This window comes from Amphiura filiformis, chromosome 15 (assembly GCF_039555335.1).
Source record: "Amphiura filiformis chromosome 15, Afil_fr2py, whole genome shotgun sequence".
NCBI lineage: Eukaryota > Metazoa > Echinodermata > Ophiuroidea > Amphilepidida > Amphiuridae > Amphiura > Amphiura filiformis.
Window position 1 is genome coordinate 2143267 of NC_092642.1, and position 15685 is coordinate 2158951.

The following is a 15685-nucleotide window of genomic DNA, read 5'->3' on the forward strand; positions in this document are numbered from 1 at the left end:
CAGAGTTTTACTTGAATTTATTGACGAAATTATAGTTTTAACAATTAAAACTTTAAACGTAAATCATCATCTCCTTCCACACGGTACATTGGTAAATCCATAGTAAAAGTAGTCAGTCATACTACTAATAAAATGACTCGCAATTTCTTTCAGCACAAGAAGTAATATCGGTGATTGATTTATCGCTACTCTTGTACGAGTAGCGGTTCAAGCGATTCAAGAAGTAAATCAAAGTGATGTTATTATTTGATATCAATGTGTACACATTTTTTGATATCAATGTGTACAAATGACTTACACGATGACAGATTTGTCATTACATCAGGTATTGTTAAGGATTTGCTATTTGCCCCACCTTTCAGTTGATCACTTCGATATTATTATTATTTGCCTTAGGCGCGTTGTTGAAATAATTCAATATAGATGACTTAATTTTTTGTTGTCACCGACTCCATGATTACATAAAGGTCGTCGTCGGTTTTCCTGTTTTTCAGGAGTATACAAACGGACACATGTTTATAACAGTCTCATATCAATCAGGGACTGTTTTTTTATTACGGATAAAAGTTAAATGACGTAATTTTTAATGTATTTTTGGGTCATGTGCATATATAATTGCATCCACTACTTGTATACCGAGGACGGACCTCACACAACCCTCGCAAACACCCCCACAAGCCCACCACACCTCAATATATTCCCTCCGTAAAGGATAGTCCAAGATCCGAAAAACCTGCACAGCATTTAGAATTGTGTAGCAGTAACACATACAGCGTGTTTATAGTGGGAGCAGATGTGCGGTACATTGTGGTATAATATCTATCCGGTCAGAAATTATCCGGATATTTGCCCACTATAAACACTAGCAGTATGTGTATGTGCGGTACATCGATATCCTTCTCAACCGAAGGATATTGTCACGAGATATTTGCACTATAAACACACCAGCATAAATTGTGTACGGTATTACCGGAAGTAGGAGCTTCTTCATGATGCGTAGAATGCGCGCTGGACATTCGGAGCGATTCTCACCCCCAAGATTTATCAAATTAGAAGGTACGTATGTTTGCCGCCATGATCATGTTGAATGGACTGTTTATAGCTCGCGCCACAATATTTACACATTCCTCGTGTGACCTCAGGGTCATTGCAAATGTACGATCATGTTAGTTGGTATATAATTTGTGCGGCAACTGTGTCTCACTATAAACAGCAAGAGTATCGGACATACCGTATACAAGGATTATCGTATACGATATACTCAAAGTGCGGTATATTCACTATAAACACGCTGATTGTAAACAGATATATAGGATAACAGTCATCATTTACAGATAGCACAAATACAATATTTAATGGAATTGAACAAAATGTTGTGATATGTTAATAAAATCACACCTTTTTCTAATTACCTGTATATTAATCTATATACATCTGCATTGTATGCGTCTCAAGACTCTACTTATGATGACCTTGTCATTATAATTGGGATTGGGGGAAGTGAAGTGCTTATAAATTGGCAAAACCGTTTCAGTCAAAAAAACAATTACAGGTGAAATATTACAGTATCGATCCACAAAACAATCAATATCATCACTATTACCTTAAAGAACAGCTTGAATTCATTTCCGGAATAACCGCGCAGCTTTTTAATCCAGTTTAATATGTCAGTGATATTGAATTCATTCATTCGGATAAAAGACTTTTTCATAATAATTTACACCCCCACACACATACACACCACCCCACCTGTTTTAAATACCTATAAACAAGAACCTCACTCTGCATATGATTTAATCCTATCTAACCGAGAACACACACACATATGATTTCAATCGACACACCGTGACCCCGTGACCCCGTGACCCTACCCCACACACCCGACAACTTCATATCCTACCTTGACCCGTACTGAACCCAGGGCCGGATTTACCTTTTTGGGGCCATGGGCCAAGCCAAATTTGGAGGCCCCAAACGTACCGAGAGAAAGGCATGTGCACTCAAGTGGCAAAGTTTTTAGATTCTACTAGGACATTTACGTGCGAATCGCGAGAAAAAAATTCAATTTTAGACTGTTTAGCCCGAATTGAATGCATTTTTACGTTATTTACGTTGTCCTGGTCTTATAGCCACGGTTGCAGGTGTGTCCACATTTGTGACGTGTCTATCCTAATGTTGGTCCACGTTTGCAGGTAATTACCATCCCCACTAACACACCTAATGCGCATCCCCAAATCCCCAAACACATCAGGGGAAGTGGTGTATTTAAAATACAAGATGTCATGGAACTGAGATAACCAGTTTGTGAAGCCTTGAATTGAAAATTTAAAGTGATTGAAACACAACCTTTTCCTACTAATTAATAGTATACTTATGTTTCATCCCAAACCCTCTGCGCCTCATAACTGTGTGTGATGTCACTACCAGGATAATTGGGGTTGAGTAAAGAGCTTATTAAGGGATCGGAAAAATAATTGCAGGTGAAACATCCGTACAACAATCAATATCACTATTACCTATAAGTATGCACATATTGAATTCATTAATATACAGACTTCGACCAATTCAATCGACTGAAAGTGGTCTCTAAGTATAGTGATAGTAGTTGCCCACATACCTTTGAAATTATGTAAAATTATGTGGATTTGTGCATCATTGTGCTGTCTTACCTCATAAAGAAAACTAACCGACCTTTGTACTTTTATCATTAACTTTCATCAATGCGTGCACCCGTTAATCACAATGGTACATCCCCCTTTTCCCATGGTCACTATTTCCCTCTTCATTTTATTTTTTGTCAGTATTCAATCACGTGACCTTTCACGAACTTAGTACTCATGACGTGCTTCCATACGCGTGTAGGGCCTTGTCGGGGAATCGTCGTAGACAGTGTTGCTTAGTGTGCCATCTTCCCAGCTGGAGGCGCATAATCAAGAAACTTGGATACAACTAAAATCGCAGCGTAACACTCCCTGCGTAACCATGCATGTATTTTAGTACTATATCAGACGACTAGTGTGTATTTGTCATGTGTGTAACTTCATAGTAGGATTTGTACGCTATGGATAACTAACTGCCTGTGATATCTATATATATCTATATATATACATACCCACATACATACAAGCAAGGACTGTATTGTCTAATCAGTGTTTGGTTGTAATATTCTATTTGCGTTAATGGTGCATTTTCGGACGTGTCTATCGTCGAAAGATCTAGGAGTTGTATGCAGCTCAATAGAAATAGCCGTGAGATTTCTAGGGCAAGTCATCGTAGGAATGCAGATACCATGACGGCAGGTGAGTAGGCGACTCATTTCTCATTAAAGATTAAAGACATTTCTCAAGACACCTGTAAATATATATATTTTTTGTTACCACCCACCTGTTAATAGTTCAAATTGTTTTGTTACAAACCACACAGTTGTCATTTTGTAAGCTGCATGTAATACAATCGTGTGGAGGAAAACTATAGTAACACCCAAAGGTATTGCAGTCAGCTTTTTTTGCCGCGTGATGTAATTAAGACTTTTGTCAGCCATTAATTTTGCATTAGCCTGTAATTGTGTACCTCTGTCAGATATGCCGTGATTTACAATCCATCATGTTCACAAAATCAACATCCATTTTATGACCTTTTATGATGAAGTGATTTTGTTATGAAACAGAAAATATGCACAATTTTAAATTTCACTAACCCTGAAATACGATTGCAGATCAAATGAAGCATGCAAATGTCAATGTTTTAATTACTATACTGTATTAAGTGGTTTGACTAACGCAGCAACAATGAGAAAGCAAGCATTTGATTTGGGAATATAAGGGAAAATCAATCATTGAGAAAATTCCCAGGTATAAGGAGAAAGTAACGATTCAACGTGTGGATTTACATCCCCAATCTATCAACTCATCTTGATTAATTAAGTAACCGACTGCAATTTCATAGGGAAGCTGCATTGGTAATGTGCAACGCGCCAGGGTATCAAAATTTACCTTATAATATTTACACATCAACGTCAATAGAGGGAGTAAGATTATCTCCCCGCTAAATTCAAGCTACGTGTAGTATGTGTAGTAAAAACTGTCGTTCGGCTGTCAGCCATTGTGATATCTCAATATAACGTTATGTTGACTGTAGGAAAAAAATAAGAATAAAAGAGCGCGAGAGAGAAGAAGAAAAGTTGGTTAGGATTCCCAGTTTGACTGTAATTCAAGCTTTAATGAAGCTCTCTACCTTCACTTTGTACGGTGTCTCCAGAGCTTGTCAGCAACGGTATTGCCATCACACATACAACCATGTCGCCAGAGTCTTCAATACACCAGGGGCACTTAACAGGGAACTATCCCTTCCGCACTCTGATAATGGATTACAGTCTCAACGTACCGTAATGCAGCACCGCTAGCGTGGAGATATAGTAACATTTCAAGTACTTTTTGGGCTTTGTGTGTCCTGGCTCTCTTAGGTCTGTGATATCGCATAACCGACTTGTTGGTGTACACTAAAAGACTTGAAAATGTTAAGGACGTGAAAAGTACCTTTGCACTTATAGCAGGTGTTTTGTTTTTATGCAGTAAGCCAACCATCTCGATGAATATAATTAGTTGCTCACTCTCACTAGCTTGTTAACGACCAATGAACGCCTTTCCAGTTACATGTATTCCCACTAAGTCAACCTAGCAAATACCCTAGCCACCGGGCTATGCATTATTGGATACGTTCATTTTGACCAATTGAGGCACTTGTGTACCTCCTAATAACTTTATTGATTAGGTAATAAACAGAAGAAGCATCGCGTTGGTTTTCTCTCTTACAGCGTCAAGAACTACGCGTGCCACGTTTAACCACCATCGTTCAATTAACCATGGTTTCTTTTCCCGTCCCATTACGGATTCTTCAATAATGTCGCATCCATCCTTCACTATTTTATTCTTACTAAAAAGGCCCACTGGCAAAACCGCGTCTCCCTTGGTACCGTGTGTGATGGCTAGTGAATACCAATCAGGGATGTACCAGGGTTATTTAGCTGCACTGAAACCCTCCATTGAAAGTAGAGCAGATCTACATCCGGACATGCCTCTTTTGAGTAGAGTTGTCTCAATTTTCTCCTTTGCAGCGCCTCTTTTATCATTTTGACATATTATGGCCTTTAGAAGCTGACACAATTTAGTAAAGGAAGAGTTTGTATGCCTGGGTGTCTGCACATGCAGTGAATATCGACTGTCAAATAGTACTTATTCCCGATATTTTGGGACCCATGTGTTTCTCTTAGTAGTTTTATAATACAGTTATTGTAAGAATCTGAAAGATTTGGGTTATTTTGCGCAATTGTCTATTGTAATTCAGCATTAATGAATTGTTTGTTGTGGAATTGGTTGTAACTAGTTATTGAAGCCAGACAATATATATAAATTTGAAGCATTTACGAATAATGCAAAAATAATGGACATGATGAAGAAGAATATTTGACTTTTTGTACATAAATAATATCATCTTCATATTCCTACGGTAATCAACTTTCTCTCTGTACATGTTGAGAAAGAAAAATACCATGATGAAACAGTTTTAGAGTCAATTGTGAACAAGAACACAATTCTACTAGAGCAATGTTTATCAACTCTTTTAACTTTTGTATTATTCTTGTTGTTGTTTTGAGTAAAAATTTTAAATTGTTGTGGTTTTGTGAAAAAAAAATGGTTTAACCAAATGTAATTAAAGTCAAAAGGTGAAACATATTTGAACGCCATTAGCACACCATTTCTTTCTGATTGAATAAATTGGGTCATTAATATGTTAAGGGACATGTGAAAGTAATACCAACACACAATGAGTTGACACAAATAAACTCAAGCATATAACTTGGTTATTTCAATTACAGAAAAAAAATCAAGTGGCTTGCGTGGGAAGATATTACCGAAACACAGATGATGATAGAGATAAACAAATAGAACAAGATAAATACACGATACGGTACACGGCTCTGCTGAAATTAATCTGCATTATTCTATAATAACATCTGTTTAAATATTGAAATATATACTAACTCTGCTGAAGAGAAAACTGAAATTTGCCAAGAAATTCAATACAATATTAAAAACAACTTCAAGAATTATTTTGCCTTCAATGTAAATTCTACTATCTATTTTGCAAGTTGTTTACGGATATTGAAAAAAAATAATCTGAAGCTGTGGACAATTTTGTTGAGATTTTAGATCTGTCTTCCTTTCTCGTCCAATTTCTAACGGAAGGCTAAAATACATGTACATGCGATGTGCTGGTAATTTTCTACGGATAATTATTGAACTGTTTCATGTTGTATGTTCTTACCATGCTTGCATTGAGTAGTTTTATTGATGTTTTATAACAGTTTTATATCTGCCATAGTCACGTTTTGCGCACCTAATGAAATGCTAAAACATTAAATTTCCAAATGGAACATCTGCATTAATATAAGGTCAGATGAGGCCTAACTTAATATGATATGAACAGTGTCAATAAGCATAGTAAATGCATTCATCAATCCCCACCAAGTCTTATAATGTTTGAGTCTTGAGACTGCTAGTTAAATACTATACCTTTATTGAATAGGTTCAATATTACATCATATTGCGGGAAAAGATAAGCATTGAATAAGTAAAGGTAATATTTAACCGGACATTACTAACCACAATCTAAATAATTGGGAGTCTTTTAAGCACTTTCTGAGCGACAATGTTAATTTCCGGATGTTCAATGCAACTATAATGTTTATCTGACTTTGTATTGGGATCCATGATGCACGATATTATTATTATCTTCAAAGAACAATAGCAGGGTTTGAACTGAGCTCTATTTTGTGAAAAAGTAGAGCCAAAGTAGATCCTGATTAAGCCGAATTTGTCAGTGATCGAACCGGGAGCTACTTGCAACCAACCAAGAGTTTAAAGCTGTTACATGTATTCTGACATGCAAATGTGCAATATTGAGATTTTTTGCAAGGAGGCCGTTTCAGCTTAAGAGTAGCTGTGTTTCTGTCTAGTGGTAGTTAGTTGATATCTATATTCGGTGAATGTGTATTTTTGTATGTTTTGTGCGCCTGATGTATGTAAACATTATGTTTCCTTGGGTAATAATGAAAGTCTAATTTTTAGCATGTTTTATCTTATAAGGGTCGAGTAGAGAACAGGGTTAGTTCCTCATTTATTTGGTCTGCGCAACGATAGAATAAGTCGCAAACAAAGACACATTAAATCCCTTTATCATTGCTAATAATATCTGAAACACATGCATAACGTTATATATGGTTATTGTCTTTCAAAACGCTTAATGTTAATACCTCCGGCCATGTTTACAGGTCTTATCATTCACGATACCCCATGCTAAAATACTTGCGTACCATCCATCATTTTCAAGGTATATTTTATCTTTATAAAACGATCAAGAGTGGCCTTGCTGTGGATATGCTAAGCATGAAGGCTTTGGAATAACATTCATGTGTTTTTATGTTATGCGCGTTCGTGAAAGTCGATTTATGTTTAAACAGCGATACAGCAGTTCAATCTAATAGAGAAATATTTATGACATAGGATTTGAGTTACATACGGGAGGCATAATTTTGATGACTAAAGCTGGCTGCTACATAAGTAACTCATATATCATTCAAATACCTCAGCTTCGCGAACTCTTTTAAACAGGTTTAAAAAATATGTACATATAAATAGCCAACATGATAGTATTTGTGTGAAATGTCAATATGCAGCGCTAGGTACCGTAAAATCTCGACAGTTAGCACATGTGCTTACTATCGAGCGCTTTAGAAAACATAAAATTATACCAAAGTTCGGCGCTTTGCCAACTAAGCTAATGGGGTTGAGACAAACATTTGCAGGTTTACTTATTCGTATAACTGAATATATGAATACAAAACCCACCCAAGTCCATACTTTGGCCAAATTGAGTTAAGCATGGGAAATTGTTGCTATACATAGGCATGTCATATGTATGAAAGAACAACTCCAATTCATCCAATTCATGTCTATTGAGCACGTGGAAAGTAGCATGTATGAAAGAACCACCCAATATCCAGAATGTATAAAAGTCCACTTGTAACACATTCATTACTGGAGAGTGACTTTTGAAAAAAAAAATGGGTTTAATAAAGGAAAGTGTGTGATTTATATTACATGGCAGAATGCTTATAAACATTATACATACCTGTGTGCTTTATTTTGTATTATCTTACTAGTGGTAATCTCATTCCAACATTGTTGTCTTTGTATATGATTAAAAAACCACCCAAGTCCAGCATTAAAATGAACCCCACGAAGTCCCTGAAATGCTAATTGGCATACCTAATACAGGATAATCCATTCATTTGCACGTAAAACTTACCATATTGACCAGGTAAATCTATCTGAAGGAATTAAAATGATACACAGGGTTTTCTCTCAAAATCACTTCCCATGGACTTGTGTGGGTTTTGTATTCATGTATTCAACTATGTGTATCGATGATTTGCTCAAAACCCTTTACACTTTTGTGGATGAGCTCTTCATGTTTGCATGTTTTAAAAGCGCTCGATAGTGAGCACATATGCTAACTATCGAATTTTTATGGTATTTATTATCAGTTCATATCATCTGAGATGATCGACGGAATTACACATCTCGGATTTACACATTTGTCCATGCACAAAAACATTGAATGAAACATTTTGCCAAATGATTAGTCTGGAATCGAACCTGTAACCTCAAGCACAGGGCAAGCTTCCTTGCCACGAGTCAAGTAAGGCACTAGCTACATGGGACTTTAGTCTAACACTATTACTTCAAGTATAAGTGAATGTATCAAAATTTGCTGTTATAATTTGCTTTTTTCGCTATATAATACATGATATTATCTGAAACGCCAATTTCTTATGCAACATTTTACCGTATAAGATACTTTATCACCGAGGAGACATCAATCCCCAAACAAATCTGACTCCAATGTAAACAGTGATTCTACCCCACAGAAATATTTGTGGTTAATTATCTTTAAATATTAAGTAAAAATATAAATACATTTTTTCTTGTGAGAGCAGTATAGCAATGATGGATTATTTTGGTGAAAATACAGCTGGAAAAATTTGACATGTTTAAAATCAGTCACATGATAAATCTACATAAATACATAGGGCGTACATGTAACAGTTTTTTTCTATTTCCAAGTCACTTTGCCTAGAAGGTATGAAGCACGTACAGCGTACTTCGCGAACCCAGTTTTAAAGTTCACCGTGGAATGAATTAACATATCTTACAATATGTAGCTGTCAAAGACACTCTGCATCAAAATTCTGAAGAAATCTTTGAAAAATGTTGCTGCAAATTGTTTTTCTGTCAAAAGTTTCAGCTTTTTTAGCATTATAATTATGATATATGCACGCATTAAGCACATACTTAACACCCCTTAAAATAGAGACAAGCAAATTGCTGAATCAATATTCTCCATTAAAATTTAATAAAAAGGATGAACTTTTTGATTGAAATTATGACAAACTTCTTATGACAAATCTCTGTCTTAATTTTTAAACATTTTCATTCAGATTTGCGCAATAGCACAATTCTCGCGGATGATCTTGAAACAAAAATCTTATTTTTAATGTGTTCAAACGCATCTTTTATGGAAAACATAAAATATTGTATATGAAATGTACAGGTACATACATCTGCTGCATTTTATTAGTATTACGCTGATTTCTAAATGTTTACTCACCCGCTATGCTGTTGGTTAAATCATGTTATGAGTTATTAGTTTCCAAACATTGCTAGACCCAGCGTCAATATACCACACGTCAGAATATACAATTTGAATTTCGTAATGTCTGGGTGGGTCGATCATTATATGTGACGTGTCATGTCAAAAGGAGACACTTTTGGGCAGGTTATGAATTTGGAGTTTTTTACATATCTTAAATAAAGAGATATTTTGCTCCACAACGCCGTTTTCCCCAATGAAATCGGACATTCCTAAGCGAAGATATTGAGTTCGAAAGTTATGGTATTATAAAATAGGAAATTGAGATATCGGCCTTTAAAAATAATTTTGACAATGTTGAGAGTAGGAATTAACTTGAAAAATGTCTCAAAAACTACAAGATGCCAGTTATATTCTGGTCTAAAACTATCAGACAATACTTTCAGTATTAATGACATCACAAATTCGCAACAAACCCAAATTGTGAAAAAATCACCCACCGGCACATTTTTGGCTATTTCTCCATTTATGATCCTGCCCAAAAGTGTCTCCTTTTGACATGACACGTCACATATTGCAAACCACGTACCTATTAAACAGTTTAGACAGACTTCATTATTGATGTCAGTATTGCTAATGATCGAACTTAAGAAACACATGTAGTCCACAAACCTGTAATATTTTCAACATCATTGTCGTTACGAATTTTGAGGACTCCTTTCACTGTGATTCTGTATCCAAATCACGATGGAAGTTATAAAGTGAGAAATACTTTATCCACGGACTAAGCGTAGTAATAACTTTTCTTGTTTATTGATTGATTGATTGATTGATTGATTGATTGATTGATTGATTGATTGATTGATTGATTGATTGATTTAATTTCTTCCTTTATTTATTTATTTATTTATTTATTTATTTATTTATTTATTTATTTATTTATTTATCTATTTATTTATGTATTTATTTATATATTTATTTATTTATTTATTTATTTATTTATTTATTTATTTATTTATTTATTTATTTATTTATTTATTTATTTATTTATTTATTTATTTGTTTATTTATTTATTTTTATTCATATATATGCCCGGCTTTAAAATAAACAGATAGCACATCAACGGGAGCCCCCTGTTGACGCAAACTAGGAAACCGGAATACCAGAATTTTCCGCCACATGGAAGTGTTTACATCTTTCAAAAGGATAAACCTTAAGTAATTGTAGTTAGCAACATCCATGAAAATATATTCCTTGGCTATGCGTGAAATAGGATTACACTTCTATACACTAGCGAGCTCAAACTGGGAAATATGATCGGTTGTCTTTTGAATTGGGAATATGAGCTTGCTTTACAGCCTAGTTAATATCGGTTAGGTATTATAAACGCTAGGTACTTAGACAGATTAGATTTAATTCATCATGTTTAGATGAAATGAAAAAATTGATGGTGACATGGTAATCTTAAAAGATGTCATAACCACCATGGAAAACGAAATACCTGATCGAAAGAAACGGGTCGCTGTCTGAACTATCGAAATATATTCGTGGAAAACTAACGGAAAACAATGCATTTGAAAAGCTTTTAAAAATCGTTAAAAGAGCATTTCAGTTTTCGTCATTATGTGATCATTGCCAAAGGTTAATTCCCATATTTGTAATGTGAAGTGACTTAAATCAGCAAATCGACATTTTGATGACATAGCTTATTTGGGTTTCTTTTATGATGAAGAGCTGCGAACCAGGTTGAACCTGTTGCTAAGGTATTTCAACAAAAAACATGGAGTGCTAGTATGGACAATCCTGATGACCTATATCACATATTGTTAAGTTTGTTAAGTTGCCGTAGATTAAAAGATAATTTAATGCGGAAACCCTCATGTCCTGAATGTTTCTATTTTTACCTTATATCAAGACGTGTGGCATTAATATGTGACATTTAAGGAAAGCGTGCTGCGTGTACACTAAGGGTAACATTATCCAACCGTATATTTTTAAATTAACGTTGAAATTGGAGATTTATTGATATTCAACCAAAATTACATTATGTTTCAAATGAGCTGTTTTTATTGCTCTCTAACCAAAGTTTGATTATTAAATTTGAACATTGTTCTATGAGGTTTAATGAGCATTTCTCGCCAAAAGTTACCACGACCGCAATTTGTTAGAACTGTCGCTTTGGACACCCGAGGTGGTAGAACAGCCGATCTATTCTATCCACTGTAAGGGACATATTTTATTTGTCTATATCCTTGAAATATATTAAAACCTTTTTCTGTTTTTTCCAGGTGAAATGTCTAATATTTACACCTTTGTGCCAAAAACTGTGACATTCAAAACAAATATGTACTGTATAGTTATAGCCTATTATATCACACGTGTTTTTTCTTTGGTGCTGATTACCAAACTTATCCACTACGGAAAAAAACCCATCACGCCCTCGATTATTTTTAACGTACTTAACTTTAATTATTTACATAGGCAACGTTTAATAATAATAAGATATTTGAAGCATAAAACTATATATAACATTCAAAGTAAACCTAATTTGTTTTCACCGAACTGTCTTTGGAGACTACTGTGTGGGTGTGGGTAGACATATTCGCACCTACGACTACTGGTACATTTTGCATTGATAAAACAAAATGTAACACGTCGTTTTAGGTTAGTAATTATCCCACCATTGTGTTATACAGGGTGTCCCAAAAAAACGAGAACTCCTGTTGCGCCCGATTTTTCTCATATTTTGAAAAGTTGATCAAATATATTTTGGTATTTAAAGAAACCTTTAATTGTAAGCTTTAATAAACCAAAACAATTATTTCAATCGCCTCGCAACTTTTGAAGATATGCCATTTTAAAGAAAAGTACCCGTTTTTTACTCTGACCACGGAGGAGGTTTGGCTACAATAGTATTTCAAGATTGAATAGGAGTACACGTACCATGCATGAATATCAAACATTCCTCAATGATAACTTTATAAAATAACTTTATTTACGGAATGGGCTTGACCGGTGGGTTTATGGGCTATGGATTTTGTTAAGTGTCATTGATTTTGGGTAAATGGATGTGGGATGGGACTTCTTTTGCCGTACTTGCAATTACTTACCTTTTCTTGGTTATTTATTCCTTTTTGTTTTATTGTGTTTCTTACTTCGTACTTTGTTGTTTCTTGCTTTCTTTTTATTTACAACATAAGTCATTTCTTATTTTACTCTCTACCAGGTTGCCTCCTTGGCAAATACAGGTTTCAGCCCTGGTCCTCATTGTATCAATTGCGTTCCGTATAATCCTCATGCGCCGGATACTTGAGAGTGCAGCAGTAATACGTTTGCGGAGATCTGGGATATTGCATGAAAGGAAGAAATCAAGTGGTGTGAGGTCTGGTGATCTTGCAGTGGCCTGTGAAGTGGCCTTCACAGCATGACCCATCCCATCCACTCTGTTTGATATCCGTGGACAGAGTGAGAAAGGGGTACCTTTCTTTAAAATGGCAATGAGGTTTCTCCCCTTTTTTTTTGGGGGGGGGGTGAGGACACCATGTATTAAGCTGTATGTGTTTCATTTCTGTAATTATAAGAACACCCATTCGCTTCTATTAGATGAGACGCATAACTTCATGGATTTAAAACGAATGCAAGTTGACATGTTTTCAAATATAATATCTTTGATTATAATTCAAGCCTGATCTACTTGTTCGCATTTCTGAGAAAACCGCGTGTAAAGGTTCCTGCTGTCTAGCATAGACTGATATCCAAACTTTGAATATCCTAAGCGTATCTAGTTATGTATGTGTGTGCATCGTGGCATATATATCGTATTTGTTGTGTTTATTCCGTCTTTGTCGTCTTGCTCTTCGCCATTCTAAGGGACCTGGAGAAACCTATACCACGCCCTGGATTATTTTAACATCTTACACAAAGCAAACAAACAGTTCTATAGAAATAGGTACAAGCTTATTATCATCTTCAACAATAGGCATATTGAGTAGTTTGGCACTATCAACAATGAGATGCATCTAGCGCCCAATTTAAGTGTAAACGAAGCAGTCATTATTATTATTGAAAAAGGACCCTTTGATGGTTTGCAAAGGTTCTTTCTACAAATCATATACTTTGAAAACTTCCTTAATTTATTGTTGTTAATGAGTTATAAACGTTTTACAAAAGTGTTGTTGTTTCAGCCCTCTTTACAGCATAACTCAAGAAACACAGGACCTACAAAAGTTTATCTGTAATATTTGATTTCTTCTACCCACTCGCTATGAAGAGATCAATGAAATGACTTTTTGCTATTTTTTTTAAAACTGCGCTGCAACAAATTTAAACCGAGCCAATGTTTTGTTTTTCGATGAACGGAATCATCAGGTTTGTTCTTCAAATCAATAACGATTTTTGTCCTACAATGTAATCACATCATATCGGAGGACTTCATCAGATATGAACATCTCATCCACTTTCCCTGGAAACTGGTTTCCGGTTGTCCATGGGCCCCGAGAGTTCAGGGGCCCCGAGCACAAAATCGAAAGTTATTAAAGGCCGATAATGGAGAGCAGGGCCGGAATTACCATTGGGCTAGATGGGCCCCATCTTTCTTTTAACCCCAATAACAGCATGTTTTTTGGCCAAAATAGAGCAAATTGTAAAAATTTTCGCGCTTTGCGCGCATTAAAGTAACAAAATTCATGTTGATCTGGGGCTAAAATATGTTAGTCCCCCCCTTTATTATTATACGTAAACCAATATTGGCCACTGACTTGAGTGCACATGCCTTCCTCGGCATATGGGGCCTCCAAATTTTGCTGCGTGGTCCAGGGCCCCCATAAGGTAAATCCAGCCCTGATTAAAAGGGCCCGTATTGCTCCTTGTCCATGGGCCCCCGATGCTCTTGCTACGCCCCTGTCAAACATGATGAAAACCTCCCAATGTGATGGACGAAAAACTGGTTATGAGTCATATGACATCAATGATCATGCAAGTCTGTTGGTTGTGGAAGTGACGTTACATTACATTGTAATGCGTTGTATTTTTGTTTGCTCTCCTTTAATATAAGGGACCGTTCACCAAAAAATTTCGGGGCCCATAGAAAAGCAAATAAACTCAATTTTCCCAGGAAAATTTGTGGTCATATTTTTCAGCCACCCCCCCCCCCCTATGTTTTTGCATTTTTCACATGTGACCAGTCATTATATTTTAATCTGTTTCATTTTGAATATAATTAATGTCATTGGTAATAACTGCTTTTTCATTTTCGCCATTTTTGCAGAATAATGTTGTTGAAGTTGTTAAAGTTAAAAGTTGTTGCATTTCCACCCAGATTTTACAAAAGGCAGACCCAGGACCTAGTGTTTATTTCTGCTCCCCAAACTAGTCATATACATTATATACTTTTGCTGTTCTCGGAAGTTTTAAACACATGTCTTTGTTGTAATTTAAAAGTCCCGCCTTTTATCGCGATTTGGCAGTGTCCCTAGTCTATTGTTTTATGCTAATGCTGTTAAGTAATCAAGTATATGGTATCATATACACATGATATGGTTTGAAGACAAACGTGATCATAAACAAATTCCATCCAAATATTCAATATATGGGGTCAATTGTCAACTTTCATTACATACAGACCGACCTTGGTATTACCAAATGAGTGACACACATAAAAGTAACCTTACAATATCTGTATTTAAAATATTTAGGCTGAGTCAACGCACACACCGTCATAGCACAGATGGCCCAACTTCCAATTCTTGTTTACTACTCCGTTGGTTGTGAATACAATGACAAATCCATAACATGTTATATCGTGGTTATATTATTGGAGACTGCGAGTTAAGACATTGAATGGATTCGATTACGTTTTAGTACAGGCAAAGGTGAGCATTGAATAAGAAAAGGTAATATTTAACCCGACATTGCCTAAGTACGATCTAAATCATTATTGAAAGCACTATTTTGATATATATTGCTAATTTCCGG

At 35.5% G+C, this 15685-nt stretch overlaps 1 protein-coding gene across 3 annotated transcripts in view; it reads left to right on the top strand.

Annotated features, from left to right (window-relative positions):
* The first annotated feature begins 2867 nt into the window (after positions 1 to 2867).
* The window catches only part of LOC140171140 (synaptotagmin-15-like), a 189056-nt gene continuing 176238 nt past the window's right edge, over positions 2868 to 15685 (top strand). For all 3 annotated transcript variants that reach the window (XM_072194324.1, XM_072194321.1, XM_072194322.1), the window contains exon 1: positions 2868 to 3299. Coding sequence is in view for 2 of the 3 variants with exons in the window: in XM_072194321.1 (XP_072050422.1) it covers positions 3227 to 3299 (73 nt within the window). In the remaining variant the exon portion in view is untranslated. The remainder of the gene's footprint in view (positions 3300 to 15685) is intronic.